This window comes from Augochlora pura, chromosome 5 (assembly GCF_028453695.1).
Source record: "Augochlora pura isolate Apur16 chromosome 5, APUR_v2.2.1, whole genome shotgun sequence".
Taxonomy (NCBI): Eukaryota; Metazoa; Arthropoda; class Insecta; order Hymenoptera; family Halictidae; genus Augochlora; species Augochlora pura.
In genome coordinates this window covers 554,356-577,271 of record NC_135776.1, presented here as the reverse complement: position 1 = coordinate 577,271, position 22,916 = coordinate 554,356, and the positions used below count along the sequence as shown (strand labels likewise).

The following is a 22,916-nucleotide window of genomic DNA, read 5'->3' as shown; positions in this document are numbered from 1 at the left end:
GAAAATTAAATCGAAGCTAAGAATAACAAAAGTTTGTCAGAGACGATGAGAATTTTATAACTTTTTGAATAATTCATTTGCACAAGAAAGAACGATTATTCAAATAAAGATATCGAATAGTTTTATTTCTCGCTTATCTTACATTTTATGTGATAAAATTTACGGATATAATAATTATAGAAAAAATATTTTCAGTTCAAAATACATATTTTACATTTTTATTGTATATAGGAAAGGAATGCTCTGATAAAGTGAAGTAAGCGTTAACCAGATCTATTTCCTTCCTTTTCGCATTATTTTATATTTAGAGAAGACATCACACGTATGTGTGTACACAGAATATACCCAATATATCATTTATATTAAAATAAATATATTTCAATATTATGCTTAGGTATAATATTTGCATTGAGGTAGATATAATTAATCAGATATTCACGAGAACGTTACCCTCGAACTATCTTCCCTTTCAATAAATTCTACTATTCGTTGTATATTGCCCTTGTACTTATTAAACAAATTCTGATATCTACTGTCAGTTAACATACTAACAATGATCAAAGTTTTCAACAATTGTATCAACTTTTTGTAACGTTGTTTTTTTTTTTAAATTAAGTCCCTTACAACTTGTTATTTGTTCCCGAATAATCGAAAATTCAATATTCATTCATTATTGAAAATTTTAACAATATATATTGACAACAGTAATTATATGATTTTTTAATATTTATAAGATTATGAACATTTAAATTCTTTAATACCCATAACCAATTATGTTGAAGATAAAATATTTAATTTTAAACATTGAAAATATTACAAGTATCCAGTAAGAGTACTTAAACACAACCCATTCATTCTCAATCAATTTCAAAAGTGTACACTTTGAGTTCACTTGAGATAATTTGCAACACGAAAACATTAAAGATATGAAGGTAGCATGATGGTTTCACACGTACAGCGTAATTATTAGTTTTCTTGAATATACTTCAATAATTACAGTATCACATCGTGTTACAGTTACGAATAAAAATATACAATTCAGTTAAGTGATACAAAAATCTTACAAATATGTATCTGCAGTAAAATTAATTTTAACAGTTGGTAATCTCAATGCTAATCAGAGTATTTAAGATAAATTACAATGACAATCTATAATAATGTAAGATAGACTGAAAATTGACAACTCTGTATCAGTTATGTTTTATAAAATAGATTCTACACCAAGTACTAACAAAAAAATTATTCATATGCATTTTTGTAAATATTTTATAATTACTGTACATATTGAACTATATAAAATCGCTTAAGTATGAATTTCGAATAATATTCTTTTGAAATATGTAGTATACAATACTTTGTATCAAATATTTATATACATAAGTCACCAGAATCTACAAAGACAGTAGTAATTAAGTAGTAAAAATGATAGAAATCGTTTATACCATTACAGAAACTTTCAATAAGAGGCAATTATCTTCAATTTTCAAAAGTTTGTGAAACTATCAATGACACATGGAAGAAAAATGCCTGGACCTGTTAACATAAAAAATCATATATTTAAATCTAAATCTCAAACATTATTTACAAATAACTTAAAGAAAATAACCCTTTTATATAGAATTACTCATCTTATACCGATTATATCACTGTTAAATTGTATTCTATATAATAGCTGTCCCAGATTGCATATTATTTAAATCAATGATTTTTACGTATCGCCTACTAAAAATGTTAGCATCAAATGGTGCTAGTCACAAGATAGAAATAATAATATAAAATTAATTTCAAATATAGCAACTACTTTGTATATCAAACAAGTTATATGGTAAAACGTAATTCGTAGACCCGACTTCTTCGAATAGAAAATAACAATGCTCACAGCTTCGCAACTCTTTTCTACATCCATAAAATGAAAATTTTCAATTTCTATCGATACAGATAAAGACACTACTTTTCTCGTGATAAAATGTAATTCTCCAGTTTTATATCAATGATTGCTTCGTGGAATTGTTATGTTTTAAAAGAATAATAGAGAAATTAATATGTACAATATTCATCGCATTTTCATATGCTGCAATCGTTTATATTTATGTAATCGCATAGTATGTAGAATAATATTGCGAAATTCGGAGCATTTCTCTAACGTTCTATGTACATATACACACACAAGTACACAAACACACGCAAATATAAAAATTATGTACAAGATAAAGAAAGAAAGAAATAAGGCAGAGAAACGGAAAATAGGAATGCAATGCCTCAACGAGACAGAGAATTGATGATACATTTTGTAACATTCAATTTGAAGCAATGCATAGAAGCTCTGTCAAATCTATATATATCTGTACATACAAATATATATATAATATATATGTGGAGAGAGAGAGAGAGAGAGAGAGAGAGAGATTTACAAGTTTATAATGGCAACAGAAGCAATAAATGAAATTATTTATCACAAATGAAGTCAGGAACCGGTGATTCAATAATGCGTACGATTTTGTTTGTATAAAAATGAGCAACCTGAAATATATTACTTAATATTAACAATAAAAATAAACTATAAGAATATCTGCAACTTCGCTTAACCTAGCATACTGATGATAATTATCTATTGATTGCTAATGATTTTTCCATAAAGCAACTTAAACCGTCTTTACAATTGTTCGGTTCCTGATTTCGGTGCCAAAAGCAACAGTCACTTTTGATTTCCGACTTGGTAAAAAATTGTTAAACAAAAGTGGATAAATCCGTCGCTTCTTCTATGGAGTTTCGCATCAATACATATAAATGGCATAATTTCTAACAAATAATCCAGGTATATTAAAAGTCATCGATGCCGCCATCAGGAATGCCAGCACGAACTTTATCCAATACTTTGTTGACAAACTCGGTTGAATGATTTGCAATTCGTACTTCTGTAACACATAAATTTAATGTAAGAATGCATACATCTATCATTTTTACCCACACACTTAAGAAATGATCTTTTTCCCTAAAGAAAATATTTACTTTAAGGTTTACCATATATAGACATTCAAGACAATTACATTAGCACTTCCACTGGCTTGTGCTGTAATTGTATTAAATTATATATAATTTATTTTACAATACTAACTCGTAGCAAGTTTACAGCATTTTTCCATCTGACGTGTTAATTCTTCTTGATTTTCAGGATTGGACTCCGCTAGTTTTGCAGCAAGTGTTTGTTTCGCTTGGGATATGCCGTGAATCAGTCGCTCTGCAATAATTGAAAATTTACTACAATTCGTTTCCAGTGAAAAGAACAGTAAACAATCGAACAATGTATATACTGTGATTACTAAACTGTGTTCTTGTTCAAGACCATGTAGCTTAATTTTATTTGCTTCGTGTTGAGCTTTCTTCTTCAGACGACATGCCCGGGAAGCGAGTTTATTTTTCTCTTTGCGCGTTTTTGGCCTTGCCGTAAATGGTAATTCCGAAACTGGCGTCATGTCATTTATAACACGGGATAGTTTATCTAATTCACGACCAATGCTGTACAATTTTCGAGGATTTGGAGTCAGATCGTTCCCATCTCCTTTCCGTGCTTTCCCACTATGCTTAATACCACGGAGCGCACAATGCGGACTGAAAACAGGATCGGTGGCTTCGTTCAGAATATGTGGATCTTCTAGTCGTGTTCTTGCTACAAGTCTTTGTCCTTTTGGTCCCTTTGCCTGTACATTATACTGCCAAAAGTATCGTTCTTTTTTACTGTGTTTACTCTCCCGATTCGAGTCAACGCTCCCACTTCCTATTCTGCTTCCAGTACTTTGATCTTCACCATCGCTGCCACCTGTATCTACAAATGTATGATACTACATAATGCTAGACTAATAAACGTTATGAAAACAATTGTAATACTTGTGCCTGATAAAATACCATTATCGCTGCTGTAATCATCATAGTGATCACTATCATCGTCGCTATCTTCGTAACCTTCATCGTGACTAAGATGATCAACCCGGTAACACGGGTCTGGACTGAGTGCTTCCCCAGTACTCAAACTACTTGTCGAACCTGCCTCAATGACGCCGCTACCAGTTAGACTACTAGTACTTAATAAATGTGGACGTGGTTCTCTGCGAGTCCAAATCTGCTCAAATCCCATTGTTCGGGTTGGAGCAGACATTGACAAACTGGAAACTTTGGGCTTATTGTTTGTTGTACAACCAATGTCTATCTGTCCACATGTGGAATTATCAAAAGAACTTTCGCCTCGCCTCATTAATAGATCATGAAGCGCTGACTGACCACTAGGCCTATTCATAGGATGTGGAGATGTAGATGAACTAGCTGTTGAACTACCTTTAAACAAAAATAGTATTATCAATTATTAATATTAAAATATTGTTTTAATTTCAATTATTAATTTTCTTGAACTAATATGAATTTAAAAAAAGGATTAGAAACTATTTAATATTGTTATGCAATAAACCTGCAACATTGCTGGTTCCTGGACTTGGAAATGCATTAGGACTGATTGTTTCCAAATTATCACCAACATTTATATTCAGATTAAATCCATGCGTGTTCATGTAAGCAGGACAAATATTGCGATAAGTTGATCCAGATTGTGGAAAACTGCTTGGTGCAAAACCACCATTGTTATCATTGAAAAGTGGAGCAACCGATTGTGTGACATTAACATCTACTTTAAAGGGTTGAATCCTTTCTTCTGGTAAAAGAAGATCATCAAAATTTAAATCGCCTAGAAGTGTTTCATCGTTTGCATTTAGTTCAGCAAGGGTAGGTCCTTGAATAAGGTCTGCTTTGTCAACTTGAAATATATCGTCGTCCTCCATTTTAAAAGATACGTCTAGTTGATCTGAATCCATTTTAAATGGAGATTCTATAAGATCTGGTCTATTAGGCCAAACAGATGGTATAGTTAGTGGTGATGGAGAGAACTGATCATATACGCCTCTGCCACTCCTATGTCCACCCGGTATTGGTACTGATGCAGAGGACGAACCCATTTCTTGATTGGGTTCTTGCTTTATTATACCATCCATTGGACTGGGTTTAATCTCTGAAAATATCTCTGTATATCCAGACTCTCCCATTTGTAATCAAATCTTAAAATTAAGCAGATTAAAATTTTCTACTTTCAAACATAACTTAGATAATCCAGAATTCGATAGAGACTTACCAATTATTTAGCTTTTGATTAACCAATCAATCAAGTATCAAACAGTTCCAAACAGTAATCAATTGTATGCAACCATACAAACTTGCTGCACGCAAGTAAAGTCGTGTGAAACAATTCGATTTAAAGTGAAAGTGAAGTAAATAACAAAACGTGCGATCACGGTCGTTTTGTTCGCATAGTTCTTGTTGGTAGAAATTAATAACAAAAATTGTGCATCCACGCGCTTACATAGTACACTCAATACCCGCACACGAGATGACCATGACTTTCGTCAGCAAATATTTTTCCTAGGCGACGACATTGCTTCGGATGAAATTTTCTCAAATTAATCTTGAAAAAAAATCACAAGATTTTTCGTTCAAGCGAAAAAACACATTACAGTGGAGAAGCAAATGTTCTGTTGCAGTAGTGAGTCACTTTTTTTGGCTGTGCACCAAATATCTGTAAAAACCAATCACAAAACACAGTTTGTTATTGTTTTGCCACAAAATTTTCGAGACAATATTACTGATATTAACATAAATAGGGAACGGTCACATGACAAAAGTCGAGTGTCCGGCCAATCAAAACATTCAACCAATCATAAGTGAACCTTTAACTTGTTACTAATTTATGATTCGCAAGTTTATTAACATTTCTAACATAATAAAACGACAAATTCACACGATGGTGCAAAGACCACTAAATAGACGAACTTCTATGACAGATGATGCAAAGTTAAGAGAATGGAAAAAAAATGTAATCGCAGTTATATATTACTCATTTGTTGTTCATTCGCCTCAAGAATTGACCCGTCATAACAGAACCACGTGATTTTTGCAGGAACGTGCGCAACATCATGAACATGATATGTATGATCATTTTTGTGAATTAATCATAATATACATAATCGAATATTTCAATTATAATTGTTAATAATTAATAGCAAGAGTTGTTATGCAATTTTTATTTGAAAGAACAATCAGTTGTTCGAAATGAATTCTGTTTGTAGATATGTTTGCATACAGACACGCTCCTGCTTACAATGAAATGGTCTAAAAGAGGGTGATCACGTGATGCACTAAGCCCACCATTGATATGTGGTAGGCTGTCTACAATCTACAATACAATGTGAATGAGTAGCAAGTGGACTACATACGTATGTGTACGATGTGTACTTATGTACATAGAAATAACTAAACGCGACATGTAGACACTGTTCAATTTTACAGCAGTCTTTTAAACCTTAAAGTTCCCAGTGTTGATACATATTCGATTGATAGAACGTACGAATCATATTCTTACAATTTTCTACTATTTGACCTAGAATAGAAAAACTTTTTTTTCTCGGTCACAATACATACATTGTTATCATAGTTGAAGAACGATTGTTACAGCTCTTGTTTATGCCTTAAATGTTAACCATTCAGATCAAAATAGATCCCGAATTATAAATAATGAGTATAATATATCGCGAGTGTGTGTCCATCGAATAATTTACTGCGTCCTTGGTAACAGAGCATAACATTTGTTATAATAATATGGCTGGGGACAAAGTCGTCGGTGGTTCTTCGTACATCAGCGGAGAAAAAGTACATCAAATTAGTGCTTGCAACGTGAATTTAAATGTGGAAGACGAATTTCTCGAATACTTCGAATACGATCCTTGTCCTGAGTTTCTTTTTCCAGTAAGTTTCCATAGTTTGATCATTTATATGATGATTATAATTTCTATTGTGAAGATTTCTGTCATTGTGTCCTTCGAATCATAAGTATCAAAGACTACACATAGAATGTTGATAATTTAACTAATTCAGTTATTGCTTCAGACGGCAGCTTGTTGTTTCTGTAACGGATATTATGGGCCATGTTCTGGAGAACCTGTTTGTCCAACATGTCACGCATTTTTATTCCCTAATGACATTGGTTTTTTACCAGTTCCTATCTTCAGTGAAGTATGTTTATTCGTTATTGTTCAAATAAAAAATGTTATCTAGTTTGTTTCAATTTATTATATTTCACGCATGTACATAGTAAATAATTTCTTTCCAATGTTCTAGAAAACAGATGATGAAGATTCAGGAAACGATGAGCCAACTGAATTATATTACAGTCATGAGAGAAGAGCCAGCCAGCAACAACAGAATTCACCACAAAATCCAATTTCAAATCTATCAAACATATCAAATGTTTCTAATCCAAATTCTCATACATCTTCCCATATTCACTCGCAAAACAAAAGTATTTCAGCTCTGCAAAATTGTCAAAGAGTTTCTTGTAACATAAACAGTGGTAGTTCTAAGGGTGTGGCTGTTTTGTCACCAAATGTGCACCACTTTCATGATGAACATTCTAATAAAATGCGAGACAGAGCTAACGGGAACGACAAAACACATTCGCAAAATCATAATGACAAAGTATTGACTGTGAATTTCCAAAATGCTGTAGAGAAAGAGCTGCATAACGCGGCATTGCAAGCACAAGAATTAGAAAATTATCAACACTACCAATGGAATTACAAAGTACAGGACAATATTGGAGAGTCATCGCGATCACACAACTTATCTGAACGACTTGTGATGTTAACAAATCATAGACACATCGAACATGAACCCATTAACGAACCAGGACTGGTGGAACGGTTGCCGCCGGAGGTGTTGCTATTCATTTTCTCGCATTTGGATGACGTTAGTCTTTGGTCAGCTGCAAACGTTTGTCGTAGATGGTACGGGTTGTTGTCGACGCATATAGCACCCCAACAATGGCAACAAAATGTTAAATTACGGTGGCCGCTATATAAACCCATCGGATCGGTTAAAAATTGGTACAAAGTTTATGATTTCTTAGCTTCCTCGGCACCTTGCAGAACGTGCTTGGCCCAAATATGTTTAAGATCACGACAATTAAGAATGGAAGAGAATTCATGGAGGAGGAAAAGGTTAAATAGCGAACTTAAAAATTTGAGATTAGATCCTCCTGAAGGCATCCAAGCTACACCTTTGGATCAAATGTACTGTCAATGGCAGGCTACTATAACTGGACCTGTTGGAAGTCCATACGAAGGAGGCTTGTTTTATCTTTATTTGCAAGTACCAAGGAGGTATCTAAACAGTTGTTTATAAAATAGAATACCATGTCATGTCTTTTCTGATACATATTTTAAACTTTTTCAGTTATCCTCTGTATCCGCCGATAGTACGATTTCTTACAAAAATACTTCATCCGAATGTATCTAGGCATGGTGATGTTGGTATAGATTCAATCCACCATAATTGGTCGTTGGCGCTGACAATATCGAAAGTTATTATTAGTGTGCAGAGTTTGCTTACGGATCCGTATTGTCAGGTATATTATATGCGCTAAATTATTGTGTTTTTTCACAAAGAACTACTAATAACAAAAATTACAATATATAGGTTTGTATGGAACCAGAACTGGGTGAAATGTATTTGAATGATCGCGAAAGGTTTGACGAAATCGCCAGGGCATGGACATGGCGATATGCTATGCATGACGTTATGACACCACTATAAAGAAACGATTAATAAATTATTTGATAAATATGTGACTACTATTCAATTGCCTTTTCAGTGGCTTATCATTATGAATTTAATGAATTGTACTGCAAATAGTCGGCAGAAATCCCTGATGTGACCCGACAAATGATCATCAAGTACAATAAAATAGTCCACAAGAGAATTTTTATAAAGCTTATTTACTATTTAAGTATGATTATATATGACAAGTATATACATATACACAATAAAGTAGCTAGATGCAGCAATCACAGTTTACAGTATCTGGTTTTCTGTTTATCTTGGTGACCACAATACTCGTTAACAATAAGTTTACAAAGGAACAAGTGAAATATAATTATAAGGATACATATACTGATCCAAAAAAGCGTTGGTAGTCCACCAAGTTGATGTCCATGTTTGTGCAAAGCCATCACAACATGATCATGTGCTGGAGCTATAAAAATGACAACGTTGTGTATACCATAAATAAAACAATTGATCTTTATACTAACCATCGTCTACTGCATGGACGTGCAACGCATTTCGCAGATCTTGCATATGTTGATGATCAGACGTTATGTATAGTATAGAAGTGAATGGTTTTGTTAATTTTACAGGAAAGTTTGTATACGACTGACTTAATGAAACAGGCGCATCCAAACAGCCTGCATCGCAACCGAAATATACGCTATCACTTTTGTCCAAAGCCACTCCCAAAACTGCACGATTGTCTTCCCCAACTGTTACTGATATATTTAAATGAGTTACATTACCGTAACTAATCCTCCTAAAATCAGAAAGAAGTCAAAACGTATACACAACGTAATTTATGTTTATATATATATAATAAAACAGGTAAAAAATTAAATCGAAGTTATCAATTTACTTTTTTTCTGTATGATTAATGTCTTTTTATTTCTAGCAATCATCTATTGTAATAATACCTGAATAAATAATCTCGATGAAGATACTGTGGGTCAGTATTGAACTCAAGATGCTGATTGCTAAATCGTAGACTACCAAGGCTCAAAACAATTGCTTGTTGAACTGCCAATGGATCGCCCGTCATTAAATGATGACACCCTTGCTTTTCCAGGGTAATTAACCATGCTTCCACAACACTGTTCACACCAGCAATAGTGGATGTGTCTTTCCATAATCGTGGCGCGTCTCTGAAATATGATGATGAGATAGAAATTTTATAAGGAAGTGTTTGTTAAATAATGTTTTACTCACAAAGTATGATGCCCGCGGTAACAACCCTCGTTCATAGTTACGCTCTTCTCTACGTCTGGAATACCTTTTGAAATTTGAGACAGTACATAATAAACAGTGGAATTTATTTTGTGACCATTGATGGCACCCTCAGCTTTAGAGTCACTTATCCTGAGACTTGTATACCAATAACTTTGCCAAAAGCTGCTGTGATCAGGTTTCAAGTTACGTTGCTGTATTTTTAATACCTTTTTCATTGCCTGAAATTAATCATAATAAACTATATGGTGTTTGTGCAATTATTATTGCATCTGGGTATTTGTACAAACCTCTATAGCTCTCTTTTTTGTTATCTCGTACTGATTGTGGTATTCCTCCATCAATACAGGTTCACTGTACTGTACACTCGTTATGTACTTGAATTTTACAGTACTTCTTGCTTTAACTTGTACCATTCTTGGTGGAACTTTGTAAAGTATTGAAATACTAACAATTTTATTTGTGTTAGGTAGTGGAACAAAGCCAGATATTAAGTTATATTCGTGAATAAAGTCGTCTACCTGAATTCTGCACATATAAATATATATTCTTAATACTTTTCAATTAGTATCACAAATTTATTACTCATCTCATATATATATATATTCAATGAACCATATATATAAATTCAATGAACCATAAATTTAACAGACATTAGTAAAGTGTGCTCATCCAAACTATAAAATAGAATAATCTTTCTTCTTGATCTGTTAAATCAACAGTTCAATAATACTATGTATTAATTTGATTAATTACTTAGTTAGTTCTATACGAGTATTGCTCCAATGTGCAGACCCTTGAGGCTTTAATGGCACGTTTTGGGAGAGTGAAAATGGATTTACAATTTTCACATCTTGAACCATTATTGCATCGTATATTCTATGAGCATAATATTGAAATTCTATGTAATACTTGTCCCTGCGACACTGATAGTGGTAAATAACTCCATTTATAAAATCAGTAACAGTAGCTTCTGTATGAAGATTGTCACTGGGCAAAGGATGAGAAATTAATGGTTGAAACTGTATTGGTAATGACAGTGCTCGCCCTTGTTTAATATATATCCAAGCATCTGATGCAATAGGAACTCCAAATATTCCATTGCCAATATATGGTAAATACTGATGTTCATTTTCTCTTGGAGGTTTATGAAGTATATTTACATTATACTCATCAGCTTCAGACTGAAACGGAGCCAATCTTTCATTCATACAATAGTCTTCAAATGCTGCAAAATACACATTGTTTTTTTAATTATATTAAAAAATTTAATTATATGAATAAAATTATATTAAATTGTATCACCTTGTATAGATTCTCCTGCTGAAGAAAACAACCATTGTGCAAACGGTGGTCCAAAATAAAGCAGTATTCCACCACAAATAATAATAATAATTAGGATCTTGCGATACGAATAATTCCCGTCAAGTAGACGACGTATTCGTTTCCCAATTTCGCGGCTATCGAACATCGTTCCGGATCTCATAATTACTATTCGTTTTATATACTTCAGTCTACGTGCGTTTTTTCAAGCCTTCTTTCGATTTTCGAAGATTACTCGGAAACATAACATCTCGATTTTGTTTTTTGAAGTTTTGATTTTATTAAAAACAGTCCTTTGATAATCTTCGTTGTTTAATTACATCAAATATCTTTGTAGATTTTTATGAATTAGGAAGTATCTTTATCGTATTAGTATGAAAATACGAAATGAAGTGCAACGTTAATCTTCTCATTCTTACTTGTTAAACGTAATCAGCTGTGCACCGTTGATCACTATATAGAATGAAAACACTATTTACATGCAGGCAACACGTGTGAGAACAAGCAATTTACAGTGTACCAATAGAGACACAATTATACATAATGATTGTTCACATTCACGTGAAACTTCGTCGTTATGTTGACATTTCCAGTGTGCTGTTAGAATTATTTTTAATTAAAAATGTATCGAACACGAAGTAGATTCTTCCAACTTTATATGTATGTAGATAATTTTCATTCGAGTGTAAATAATTCTTGCCGTTTCTACCGTAAAACACAATGTAAATTTTGGCAGAAATCATTTATATCATAGGAGGGCTAATAACAGCGCCGCTTACAGTAAAATTAAGAAGCTCTCTCCAGGGTTTGTACAGCGCCAATTGGTAAATGGCGAAACGGTGAAACTTTTAGCCAAGCAGTGGAGCCACCTATGATGAATTTGGGGAATTCTGTTCAGGGTTCAGACGACATCAATGAGTAAATGACAAAACATCGAAACTAATAACACAAGTTATTCATCGAAATAATATATCAAAATACATTGGTTTTATTCGAGATTCAGAAGTTACTCTGTACCTTCAGTACTACTAGTTATTTATATTTAAGCATTAGATAGCAAAGCAACTAAAGATAATAAATTTACTAATAGAAGCTGTTTACGAATTCCGAATTTCAAGATATAAAAAGAGATGTTAGGCTTCGTCTAACTTCACTTCGAAGTAAACTGCGAAAATATTCGTATCTACGTCATAACATGTGGACTACAGGAACACAGGTCACAGTGTCACATGTATGAATGCTGTGCTGTCAATAGTCTTACTAGAGATTTGGATTTCTGACTACATTTGCTTTTTAGAGAGGTTAAAACTTGCAAATTCAGTACAATTCACTTACTATTTAAAGATTTCAAAATGTCCATTTTGAAATGGACAGTTACTTTTTCGATCGCGTGCAAACGAATATGCGTCAAGAAACCTACGTATATAACCACGTATGTATTTATTTTCTACACATGTCACGTGATATACTATCGTAGTGTTATCAAATGTTTTTATTATGCTGCTCAGGGAATGCACAGTGATTAAATTCTAATAAAGAGGATTGATACAACCATGGCATTTTTTACTACTGAGAAAGTACAAGATTTTTATGTCTGTAATGTAGTAATTCCAACAGTAGTACTTATATTAATTGCATTTATTTTAATCATATTTAAGAGGTAAGTAATTGTGTCAAATTTTCTATATATTTATATTTAATACTTTAAACGTAAATGTTTGATATATTAATTTTTTTTATTGATGAATTCTTCATAAATATATTTTAGTATTATTTGGGTAATCATCGTGAGTTGCTTGTATATAGTCAGCATTTTCTATGGACTTCTTATACTACAATACGTTAATATGATGCTGGTCAAGTTCAATACTATTTATGGTACACTGAAACCAACGTATGAAGTTAAAGAGCCTTGCAGCGTGTGTAACAGTAATGACTGCAAAAGACATAAATTATTACCTCACTCGACTAAAGTAAAAATACCAAAGGATTTCGACTATGCTCTGGAACAAGTATTAAAATTTTTTCATTATATTAAAAATTAAGAGAGATTTAACAGAATTTTTCATTTATTTCCCGATAGACGCGTATAATTTCTGTTCCCAGCTTCTTGAAGATGTATTGCAAAAGTATGTTTGTGCATGGTACTCGGATTTGTCGACGAACGAGGCTTTTGTGCAACAACTTCGCTTGGCTACAGCTACTGCAACTAAAAATATTGCAGTTCGTTTATTGCGCACGGATGTAGCCAACGTCGTTTTTTACCAATTAATACCTTTGCTTTTGCAACACTCTCAAGATTGGAAAGTGTTGAATGCGAATTCTAAAAAGTCGTGCGATATTTCTTATTTCCATGACCGTGTGATTAAATATCTGGGTCATGAGATTCATCCAGCAGCTTACTCTCGAAAGGCTGAACTAAATTATCTTAGAGGCTTGGTCATTGCAATTCTGCCACATTTACTTCCTGCTGTACACATATCCACTAATAATAAGGTGAGACCTAACTTAATATTTTAAAATATTCCTTGTGTTTTCAAAGAGTAATATTGTTTTTACATACAATAACATGCTGCTTGATGCACGCCTTAAAAGTATTCTTTTACTCAAAAGGATATTTTCAAAATAGTTTTATTAAAAAATATTTTCAGGTGATACTTCGGGAAATTTTATCAAATTGGATTCTACTACCGGCTATAGATGCGATCGCCGATCCAGAAAACATAAATACGTTAGTAATGCTATCAACGCATCGTGATGCAGCATTATCCAATCATATAGATACATTACATGTACAGATGCTGCAACGTTGGACAACTAATCTCGTTATGCCAAATTTTTCATACAATCATTTAAAACCTTCTTTGGATGAAATTTTGAACAATGCTAGATTGTTATACATGTTTATACAACACGTAAAAGAAACTGGGCCTATGAACCTTTTACAATTTTGTTTAGATATTGGTGAATATCGATTCACTATGTTTTACTCACAATTAGTGTAATTATGATATTCATGTAACAAAATTCTATTATCTTTATTCTAATACATTACTTGTTTGTAGATGACCTAAGTAAACGAATGTTAAATCCGGAGATAAGTGCAGACGCTGAAAATAATTTGTATATTGATATACAAAATATGTACTCAACATACCTTGATCCTGATGGTCCAGAGTATTTGCATTTACCAAACGATATATCAGTGGGAATACAACAAGGTAAATACAAAATATGTCATATTTTGTAATTAGAAGTTTTAACATCATTTTAGATCTCTGATAACATTTTTAGTTCTTGAAAAAAGTTCAAACAAAATTGAAGAGTTAAGAACATCGCGACCGTTTTATCAAGCACATCAAGAAGCGCATGCATTATTAGAATCCACTTACGTACCGTCATTCCATCATAGTTATCAGGTAAATAATATGACGTACTTTATCTTTTGAATTATTGGATTATTGAGAATGCTTATTGTTTCAGCTTTACGTTTCGTTATGCGGATGTCCAACAGTAAGTCGTGTTAAAGAATCATCGCGTACAAAGTGAGTAAATTGACATTGGAAGATAGATTAGCGCAATCTTTGTATAATAATAGAGTAATCTATAATTTTAGTGCTGTAAGTGGATTTACAAATGTATCAACGAAAATTGGGAATCACTTTCCAAAGACAGAAGGGATTTTACGAGCGTCGGCAATCGATGGAATGCCTTACCAAGATATATACCAAGGCGAAGAAATTGATTACCCGCTGCGATCGTACAATGAAATTAAATGTACAGACAGTGCATTCTCCAGAGATTTAACAACGTGGCGAGTTAGTATTCCGCACACTGAATCCGGAGAGAGTCATCCACTTTATATGATATCTGTGCACGACGTAGCCGAAGGAAAGTCTTGGACAGTTTTACGCCGTGATCAAGACTTTTATGCTTTGCGTACGCGATTAATAGAGTTCCACGGTGATAAGGAATTGAGTGACTCGCCGTTACCATCTCGAAAGAATCCTCATATCTCTTACAATCTGTATAGCCAGCGGTACGAGGACTTCTTGGACAAATTACTTTCGAAGCCAGTACTCAGAAGCAGCGAGCTACTGTACAATTTTCTGACAATGCCAAATTTGAAACCGTACTTCACAAATTACAGCACGCCGGATATTGGAATACTATATCAAAGTATGGCATATAAATTACGAAAAGAGAAAGGTCAGAATCTGGATAAATTTATGACAACGTTTCTGGCATCTACCAATATTAAGTACGATTATACCGATATTGGAATTGAACTTTCAAGCGATACAAATAATGCTGAATCAGAGAAAAAGGGACACCATGTCCACATGGACAGAATATTTGGTAATAATTTGAATCTAGATGCCAATTTACAAAAAACTTTATTCTGTCCTTCGACGAAGCGCTCTCATGTGAAAGGCACTTGTTTCTGCATTGCAGATGCAGGTAAACTTTCTACTATATCTACGATACGTATTCTTCTCTCGATTTCGTAGAGTAAAACTTCAATTTTCTATTTTTTACTTTAGTGGACAAATTGTTGAACGTACCTTCGATGGTCACGCGAGCTGTTTGGATGTTCGCTTTCTCAACTCGTACAAAAGTCGATCCGCTGGTCAATATTTTACTTTATAACACATTGACAAAGATATTGAGTAGCGGTCGTGCAGCTGCTGTAGTCAACTTGTTGCATACAAAAGTTATGGGTGATAAGAGTCGTAAGAAAGAAAGAATTCCCGCAGAAAACTGTGAGAACTGTTACGAGCGCGCGAAGAAAGGATTGTATGGTTTACTTCCATACTGGCTAATAGGATTTTATAAGCCGTGGACAGAATTGATGGATTCTGTTTTAGATTCTTTACAAAATGCACAACTTAACAAACACATTGCATACGTTCTTTTAGATCAAATTGTGATAAGTCTGTTTCCTGAACTTGTACTTTAATTTATATAAGAATTATCGATATCATAGTGTAGGTAAACATAAGTGTGTACATTAAAATATAAAATACTCATCTTCTATTCCATTTGTAACGAACGTCTGAAAATAATAGTAATACCATTAAAAATTTATAGACCTACTATTGTATATTTTATAGAAAATGCATAAAAGGTATGAAATGAATATTGTAATATATTTCCAGAAATTAAAACATTGCGAAAATTGGACGTCGTCAATAATCACTTTTACATGTAGTGACTTGATTATTTCATTCGTTAGCGACTGTCTAGTTGTTAATAATTGGAGTTTGCTCGGTGAGCAACTGAAGATAAAATAGTAGATATAGTACAGCTCCATTTCTTCAAGTGGATAAAACAGTTGCATCCATAGTATGTAATGATAAGGTTGAGGTATATAAAGAGAATCACAATGTCAGGAACATCATTATATATATTGTAGCTATTTGAAACAGTTTAAATAATTTACATAATAATGTCAGAGGAAACTACCACTGATATTTTGCAACCCTTGTCTTTTGAAAAATGGAGACTTCTTCAATGCAAAACAAAGCAAAATTGGCCCCAGTTTGCATATGTAAGTCTCTACATTGAATAACCTATAGTTCTCATTGCATATTTTCATCAGACTCACTTTTAATCTCTTTTTGGGCTATGGTATTAATGATAAATTGTTTCTTACAGAATTTTTTTTTTTTTTTTTCTTAGAGGTTTTACGTCGCATCAGCTGCAAGGCTATTAGCGACCTTCTATTTAAATAGACCTTATATTTTGTTTATTTAGCCTGTATCTCTCAGAAATTTTTTGTAATTCCTTACAGAATTACTATTGGATAGAAAATGCTATTAAATGGAAAGAAAAAAAACCTGACATTTTAATTGATATCTATTGCCCATATGATGATTTAGAAAAAGGTACTTTTATTGGAATATCCAAGGTAAATACCATAAATAAATATGTGCAGCATTCATCTATATAAATATATGGTAAATTTATTTGTTTAGTATTCCATATATATAGTGATAACATTTACGCTAGAACCAAATGATGGATTATTGTATAAAGCCTTAACAGAAACCAATGTTATAAATTGGAAAGAAGAAGTTTATTTTGCAGCTGTTCATGAATTTTTGAAGCCTACTGTATATTCAGCTATAGAATTCTTAAAAAATGTACGCAGCTTACAGATAAAATTTGAATCACCAGGTAATTATTATTTTCAGTCTGCTAAGGAATGTGCAGAATTAAAAGTTCGGTAAGCACCATTTTTCTATATTTGCACGCATTATTATTTAAATATTAATTATGTATTTTATTTTTCTTTAGTGTACCAGAAGAATGTTATTTAAAAACGTTAGATAAATCGAATGTTCATCTTATACATTCTGAATGGCCACACAAAAGTTTGGATTATCCTGAGGAATCTACAAAATATTTAGCTACAATGATTGAACTGAACTGTGGAGTAGGATTATATTTGAAAGAAGACAATAGTTTGGTTTCTTGGATACTCCATAATGATTGGCATGGGTTAGGAATGGTGCAAACTTTGGCACAGCATACAAGAAAGGGGTATGCAAAAACAGTTTCTTCAGCTCTAGCAAAAAATCTCGGATTGCAAGACATTTCAGTAACGTTATTTATCGTCGAAGGCAATCTGACATCTGAAACAATGTTTACAAACCTTGGTTGGAGACGAATTTCACCAATTATTTGGATAGGTGTTCAAGAACAGGAATGTCAAGCAGCGAGGGCAATGAGCAACGAGTAAATAAATTATAGACAAGAGAGGCTCTACTATATATAACAAAAATAATCGAAAAGTTACATTCCCCAAAAAGTCACACGATTTGTATTTTATTTCAATCTTACGTCCAGTAGATTGTATAATCATTAATGTAATACTCTTATTTTACAGTATAATCATCTTTCCATTTGTCAACAACTAAAATAGCTAGCATACAGAACAATGAATCTTTCATGTCAATATTTTAATATTATGTGAGTAAATCTTAATTCCCTGTACACAAATTTGAAAGTTTTAATATCGTTTATTAAATTACAAAATGGAAAGAATTGTTTCAATATACAAAATACTATATAATGAAGATTTATTACACTACATAGTTTGCATAAACAACTCTAAATTTTATATTATTAAAAATGTAGAATTTGAGTGTTTATATTCATCTTATAGAAATAAAAGATTAAAACAATATTAAATACGAATATCTTTTAAGCAAACGTGTATAAAATTTTAAGGAAACTGTAAAGATTAACTTTACCACTCGATCATTTGTAGATCATATTGTAACATTGCAAGATTTATTTTTTAACTACTTGGATAACATCTTCGTCGTGCATGACATGTTGCAATCCTACTCTCTGAGGTGAATATTTTGTACTCGTGCCCTAAAAAAAAGAAAATAATTTTTCGCTCAAGTAATATAATATTAATATTTATTCTATAAGTGAATTACTTACCCAAACAAGAGCATATTTAAATTGTTGAGCAAGCGTGCGATGAATAGCATGACAAACATGCTCCACAGTAACACCTCTTCGTAATATTAAACCATCATCAAAGTCTGGTGGTTGACCAGGCTTTTTTGTATATACCCTTATTAAAGATAAATATTCCCAGAGTGTTTCGAGTAAGAAATCCAGATTTAATTTCATATTACAACTACAACATAAAAGCATGGAATATATGTTATTTGGGTCACTGCTTCTATGTCTATATGGGATATATGAAATTTGTCTTAGAAGTATTCTTTTCCATCGCGAAAGATAGCAATACATATAAAAGCTTTACCTAACTACTGCACTATTAGGTTGTCTAGCAATTCTGTCCACTTCTTCTATCGATATTTGATCTATTTTGTTATGTACATAGAGGCATGGCAAATATACTCTGTTAGCGTTAATTACGTCGATTAACTCGTCCGCGGTACAATCTTCACGAAACAAAACTTCCGCGTTGAATATCTTGTATTCATGCAGAATCATTTGAACTAGTTTCTCGTCTACTTTTGTTAATGGACACGTTGAATTGAAAGCTAATCCACCTCCCTTCTTCACTTTAAAATAAATGTTTGGTTTCTTTTTATTTAACCGAATGCCAACTGATTCCAATTCTTTCTCTAATAGTTGTCTTTGTACATCTTGCTTGGTTGCATCCAGCATCATAAGTACTAGGTCTGCTGTTCTAGCAACAGCAATCACCTGTCTGCCTCTTCCTTTACCCTAAAATATTCATTCAGAAGTATGAATGTTTAGTTAATTGCTTATATTGCAATACTTTTGAAGGTAATATAGAAATGTCTATACAAAGCTTAACAATAAAATTACCTGAGCTGCACCCTCAATTATACCAGGAAGATCAAGGAGTTGAATATTAGCTCCTTTATATTCTATAACACCAGGAATGCAAGTCAATGTAGTAAATTCGTAAGATGCTGCTTCTGATTCTGTATGGGTCAGTGTGCTTAACAAAGTAGATTTCCCTACTGATGGAAAACCTATTAAGGCTACTCTAGCATCTCCTGACTTTAGTACATCAAATCCTTCCCCTTTTTCAGACTTCTTTCCTGGCTCCAAAAGCTGTGACCTATACTTTGCAAGTTTTGCTTTCAATAACCCTAGGTGATACTCGGTAGCTGAAAATCAATACATGTATTAGTTGGCATTAAATTTGTATTAAATTGTATTAAAATTGCTATCATCTTGTTTACTGTACAAGGTTATTTTTATAATCCCATATACTTATGAAGTATTGTTTTATTGAAATTTATTATAAACCCATTGATTCATAAATAGTGAAACATTGTATTTATTATAATAATAAACATTGTAATATGGTTACCGGTATAATTAATACATTAAAATACAAGCAAGAAAGAAGAAATTTAACCACGAATAAATTTAACAAAAAATTCATTTACATTCTACAAATCGAAGGAAATTCTATACAATTATTTTTAAATTATTTACTACGAGAACCCTCACGAATTTTGGAGTTATTTTTATAACTTTTATATATATTATGAAGAAATAGACGAATGCAAGTGTTTCAAAATATGGTTAAGAAAAATGTACGTTTACAAATATGTACAAACCTTTATTTTTCTGAGTCCTAGCAATTTCTTTCTCGATTTCTGATATTTTCTCTAATATACCCATCCTGTATGTATTACACTATCAATAAATTTACATTTACGTGAAAAAGATGCACACTATCCAGACAGTGTGCGTAACACTATGTATGTAATTTAATGCATATGGGCAGGTTGTTTCTATGTGCGTATATGTATGTAATATATTTTATAATTTCTATGCGCATGTAATATGATATCTACCATAAACAACATAATTTAAGAAATTCTGGATAAAAGAAAACAGCAGCTGAGAAAATTGTGTCCATAAAATGTGTGTAAAGTATTATACATAATTTCATGAAATGAAAATCATACTAAAAAATTATTTTTATCACGTCACATATATAACTTCATGTTTATTCATATTTAATATTCGATATTTAGAATACGATATTTATTTTGCGTAGATATTATGAAGTTTGAACAGAAAATTATAAATAATCCCGCAAGATGCCATTAGAGATGCCTATGTACAAACAGAATATAAAAGGTGAATCATAACTAGCAATAGTCTACGACTAAACCGTCTCGTGGAACGCGAACGTGTTGTACTCCTTGGTTAGCTTTTGTGTATCTGTTTCATTTACTGTACAAGTTCCAAAAGTTTATCAATACAAAAGCATTTCTATTAAATCATCATGTACGACGATTACAACGAGGTATTTAATAATTACTTGATCAAACTCTACATAAGCATTCTAATTATGGACATTCGAATTAACATTTACACAATTTTCAGTATGATGCATATGATGATTACGGTTCGACAGACGTTCATAGCGATCAGTATGACAGATTAAGTTACCGTCAAGTACCAGAAGTTGTACGAAATTTTCTGGTATTTTTGCGGAATTGTATAAACGAAGGAATGATATTCGAGATACAGAATCTTTATGAAACAACGTTTCCAAAAATTTCGGAACAATTGTTCGATAAATCATCTTGGCCAGATGCTCAAGCGATCACGCATATAGTTGATAATGATCCAGTATTCCTTACCCTTTACAAAGAACTTTATTATCGTCATATTTATGCTCGAATGCAAGGACCAACAATAGAACAACGACTTGGTTCATTTTATAATTACTGCGATCTTTTTAATTATATATTGCATCCTGAGACGCCTGTTCAATTGGAACTACCCGATCAATGGTTATGGGAACTGATTGATGAATTTGTATATCAGTTCCAATCTTTTACACAATACCGTGCTAATCTGTCAAATAAAACACCAGAAGAAATTGAACATTTGAATGCGCATGGCAAAATATGGGATGTACTTTGTGTTTTAAACGTCCTGCATTATTTAGTTGATAAATCAAAGATCAAGAGCCAGTTAGAGGTATATGCTAGTGGTGGAGATCCTGATTCAGTGGCTGGAGTATTTGGAAGACATTCTTTATATAAAATGCTTGGATACTTTTCTCTTGTAGGTCTTCTGCGTTTGCATTCTCTTTTAGGAGATTATTATCAAGCCATTAAAGTTCTGGAAAATGTAGAGCTTTATAAGAAAAGTGCATACTCTCACGTACCTGGTTGTCAAATATCAACAGCATATTATGTTGGCTTTGCTTACATGATGATGCGCAGATATGCAGATGCAATCAGAACATTTTCTGGAATTCTGTTGTACATTCAAAGAACAAAACAGTTGTTCGCAACAAGAAGTTATCAAAATGATCAGATTAATAAGCAAACTGAACAGATGTATCATTTGTTAGCAATCTGCCTTGTTCTTCATCCACAGTGCATCGATGAAGGATTGCAGCAGGCACTACGTGATAAAAATTATCATGAAAAAATGTACAAGATGCAGTATGGAGATTTGGTAGAATTTGAATCCTGCTTTTTATTCGCATGTCCAAAATTCTTGTCTCTTACTCCACCAAATCCTGACAATCCAAATGAGGACTATGTCAGAGAAGCTATTAAGCATCAAACTCAAGTCTTTATGGACGAAGTTGTTCAACAAAAAATGCTACCGACGATTCGTTCATATTTAAAATTATACACTACTTTGCCATTAAGTAAATTGGCAACATTTATGTATAATAACACTAGATCTGATGAAAGTTGGGATTTAGACAAAGAGGTGAACACATTAACCATTCACTTGTTATGTTTCAAACACAAGATGAAGAACATTGTTTGGACAAAAGGTGCGTCAGGATTACAGGGGAAATTTCAATCTGGCTCAGAGGTAATATATTCATATTTTATTTATTGTCAATATCTAATATTGCAGAAGAATAAAAAACGCTCTAATATCATAATGTATATTATTACAGTTGGACTTTTACATTGATCACGATATGATTCATATCGCAGATACAAAGGTAGCTCATCGTTATGGTGACTTCTTTATTCGAAAAATTCTCAAGTTTGAGGAATTAAACCGCAAATTACATCATATAAAAATCTAATCATTGTACGATAACCATATTTACTTGAAAAGAATAAAATACAAATTTATAACAAATATGTGTTTATTACATTTGATCGAAAAATTTTAGATGATTTCTTTAAGACCACTATAGT

The 22,916-nt window shown here is 32.5% G+C and overlaps 7 protein-coding genes across 9 annotated transcripts; 4 read left to right on the top strand and 3 right to left on the bottom strand.

Moving 5' to 3' along the window:
- Positions 1–70: 70 nt before the first annotated feature.
- Positions 71–5,715, bottom strand: Reptor (repressed by TOR). Of its 2 annotated transcripts, none has more exons than XM_078181683.1 (6): positions 5,174–5,715; positions 4,460–5,099; positions 3,904–4,329; positions 3,326–3,823; positions 3,116–3,238; positions 71–2,915 (listed from the first exon to the last, which is right to left on the bottom strand). In XM_078181683.1, the coding sequence occupies exons 2-6, from the start codon at positions 5,085–5,087 to the stop codon at positions 2,821–2,823; spliced, it is 1,770 nt and encodes a 589-aa protein (XP_078037809.1). In that variant the 5' UTR covers positions 5,088–5,099; positions 5,174–5,715; the 3' UTR covers positions 71–2,820. The 2 variants fall into 2 exon arrangements, with proteins under 2 accessions (XP_078037809.1, XP_078037810.1); XM_078181684.1 differs by having other exon boundaries at positions 4,460–5,053.
- A 521-nt stretch (positions 5,716–6,236) lies between these two features.
- Morgue (modifier of rpr and grim, ubiquitously expressed) lies at positions 6,237–8,901 on the top strand. Of its 2 annotated transcripts, XM_078181332.1 has the most exons (6): positions 6,237–6,438; positions 6,671–6,840; positions 6,982–7,107; positions 7,213–8,252; positions 8,326–8,497; positions 8,569–8,901. In XM_078181332.1, the coding sequence occupies exons 2-6, from the start codon at positions 6,694–6,696 to the stop codon at positions 8,683–8,685; spliced, it is 1,602 nt and encodes a 533-aa protein (XP_078037458.1). In that variant the 5' UTR covers positions 6,237–6,438; positions 6,671–6,693; the 3' UTR covers positions 8,686–8,901. The 2 variants fall into 2 exon arrangements, with proteins under 2 accessions (XP_078037458.1, XP_078037457.1); XM_078181331.1 differs by having other exon boundaries at positions 6,237–6,840.
- Positions 8,902–8,936: 35 nt separating this feature from the next.
- On the bottom strand, positions 8,937–12,019 carry LOC144470329 (uncharacterized protein KIAA2013 homolog). The gene is made up of 7 exons (XM_078181329.1): positions 11,230–12,019; positions 10,681–11,152; positions 10,215–10,452; positions 9,907–10,145; positions 9,615–9,842; positions 9,183–9,457; positions 8,937–9,124 (listed from the first exon to the last, which is right to left on the bottom strand). Exons 1-7 carry the CDS (start codon positions 11,408–11,410, stop codon positions 8,937–8,939), a joined length of 1,821 nt encoding a protein of 606 aa, XP_078037455.1. The 5' UTR covers positions 11,411–12,019.
- Positions 12,020–12,191: 172 nt separating this feature from the next.
- LOC144470328 (sorting nexin-14) lies at positions 12,192–16,284 on the top strand. Its single transcript, XM_078181328.1, has 10 exons — positions 12,192–12,679; positions 12,756–12,907; positions 13,016–13,259; positions 13,354–13,743; positions 13,899–14,211; positions 14,313–14,468; positions 14,542–14,666; positions 14,731–14,792; positions 14,864–15,708; positions 15,792–16,284. Exons 2-10 carry the CDS (start codon positions 12,801–12,803, stop codon positions 16,205–16,207), a joined length of 2,658 nt encoding a protein of 885 aa, XP_078037454.1. The 5' UTR covers positions 12,192–12,679; positions 12,756–12,800; the 3' UTR covers positions 16,208–16,284.
- Positions 16,285–16,563: 279 nt separating this feature from the next.
- LOC144470334 (glycine N-acyltransferase-like protein 3) lies at positions 16,564–18,065 on the top strand. Its single transcript, XM_078181334.1, has 4 exons — positions 16,564–16,798; positions 17,042–17,158; positions 17,226–17,476; positions 17,548–18,065. The coding sequence occupies exons 1-4, from the start codon at positions 16,697–16,699 to the stop codon at positions 17,990–17,992; spliced, it is 915 nt and encodes a 304-aa protein (XP_078037460.1). The 5' UTR covers positions 16,564–16,696; the 3' UTR covers positions 17,993–18,065.
- Positions 18,066–18,353: 288 nt separating this feature from the next.
- LOC144470333 (developmentally-regulated GTP-binding protein 2) lies at positions 18,354–20,503 on the bottom strand. The gene is made up of 5 exons (XM_078181333.1): positions 20,340–20,503; positions 19,573–19,880; positions 19,037–19,467; positions 18,706–18,907; positions 18,354–18,633 (listed from the first exon to the last, which is right to left on the bottom strand). The coding sequence occupies exons 1-5, from the start codon at positions 20,401–20,403 to the stop codon at positions 18,547–18,549; spliced, it is 1,092 nt and encodes a 363-aa protein (XP_078037459.1). The 5' UTR covers positions 20,404–20,503; the 3' UTR covers positions 18,354–18,546.
- Positions 20,504–20,898: 395 nt separating this feature from the next.
- Eif3l (eukaryotic translation initiation factor 3 subunit L) lies at positions 20,899–22,857 on the top strand. Its single transcript, XM_078181330.1, has 3 exons — positions 20,899–21,037; positions 21,118–22,578; positions 22,667–22,857. Exons 1-3 carry the CDS (start codon positions 21,017–21,019, stop codon positions 22,799–22,801), a joined length of 1,617 nt encoding a protein of 538 aa, XP_078037456.1. The 5' UTR covers positions 20,899–21,016; the 3' UTR covers positions 22,802–22,857.
- The last annotated feature ends 59 nt before the right edge of the window (positions 22,858–22,916 follow it).

Bases quoted from the DNA above. Each gene is read 5' to 3' on its own strand.
- Reptor (XM_078181683.1), bottom strand. From the start codon at position 5,087: ATGGGAGAGTCTGGATATACAGAGATATTTTCAGAGATTAAACCCAGT. The intron at 3,824-3,903 runs GTATTTTATCAG...ATACATTTGTAG, and splicing joins TGATTACAGCAGCGATAATG to ATACAGGTGGCAGCGATGGT. The intron at 3,239-3,325 runs GTTTAGTAATCA...CAATTATTGCAG, and splicing joins TGGTCTTGAACAAGAACACA to AGCGACTGATTCACGGCATA.
- Morgue (XM_078181332.1), top strand. From the start codon at position 6,694: ATGGCTGGGGACAAAGTCGTCGGTGGTTCTTCGTACATCAGCGGAGAA. The intron at 6,841-6,981 runs GTAAGTTTCCAT...TTATTGCTTCAG, and splicing joins GTCCTGAGTTTCTTTTTCCA to ACGGCAGCTTGTTGTTTCTG. The intron at 7,108-7,212 runs GTATGTTTATTC...CCAATGTTCTAG, and splicing joins CAGTTCCTATCTTCAGTGAA to AAAACAGATGATGAAGATTC.
- LOC144470329 (XM_078181329.1), bottom strand. From the start codon at position 11,410: ATGAGATCCGGAACGATGTTCGATAGCCGCGAAATTGGGAAACGAATA. The intron at 9,843-9,906 runs GTGAGTAAAACA...ATCATATTTCAG, and splicing joins TACCGCGGGCATCATACTTT to AGACGCGCCACGATTATGGA. The intron at 9,125-9,182 runs GTTAGTATAAAG...TCATTTTTATAG, and splicing joins CGTCCATGCAGTAGACGATG to CTCCAGCACATGATCATGTT.
- LOC144470328 (XM_078181328.1), top strand. From the start codon at position 12,801: ATGGCATTTTTTACTACTGAGAAAGTACAAGATTTTTATGTCTGTAAT. The intron at 12,908-13,015 runs GTAAGTAATTGT...AATATATTTTAG, and splicing joins ATTTTAATCATATTTAAGAG to TATTATTTGGGTAATCATCG. The intron at 14,667-14,730 runs GTAAATAATATG...TTATTGTTTCAG, and splicing joins CATTCCATCATAGTTATCAG to CTTTACGTTTCGTTATGCGG.
- LOC144470334 (XM_078181334.1), top strand. From the start codon at position 16,697: ATGTCAGAGGAAACTACCACTGATATTTTGCAACCCTTGTCTTTTGAA. The intron at 17,159-17,225 runs GTAAATACCATA...TTATTTGTTTAG, and splicing joins CTTTTATTGGAATATCCAAG to TATTCCATATATATAGTGAT. The intron at 17,477-17,547 runs GTAAGCACCATT...ATTTTTCTTTAG, and splicing joins TGTGCAGAATTAAAAGTTCG to TGTACCAGAAGAATGTTATT.
- LOC144470333 (XM_078181333.1), bottom strand. From the start codon at position 20,403: ATGGGTATATTAGAGAAAATATCAGAAATCGAGAAAGAAATTGCTAGG. The intron at 18,908-19,036 runs GTAAAGCTTTTA...TTTATGTTGTAG, and splicing joins CCTAATAGTGCAGTAGTTAG to TTGTAATATGAAATTAAATC. The intron at 18,634-18,705 runs GTAAGTAATTCA...TCTTTTTTTTAG, and splicing joins TTAAATATGCTCTTGTTTGG to GGCACGAGTACAAAATATTC.
- Eif3l (XM_078181330.1), top strand. From the start codon at position 21,017: ATGTACGACGATTACAACGAG. The intron at 21,038-21,117 runs GTATTTAATAAT...CACAATTTTCAG, and splicing joins TGTACGACGATTACAACGAG to TATGATGCATATGATGATTA. The intron at 22,579-22,666 runs GTAATATATTCA...ATATTATTACAG, and splicing joins AATTTCAATCTGGCTCAGAG to TTGGACTTTTACATTGATCA.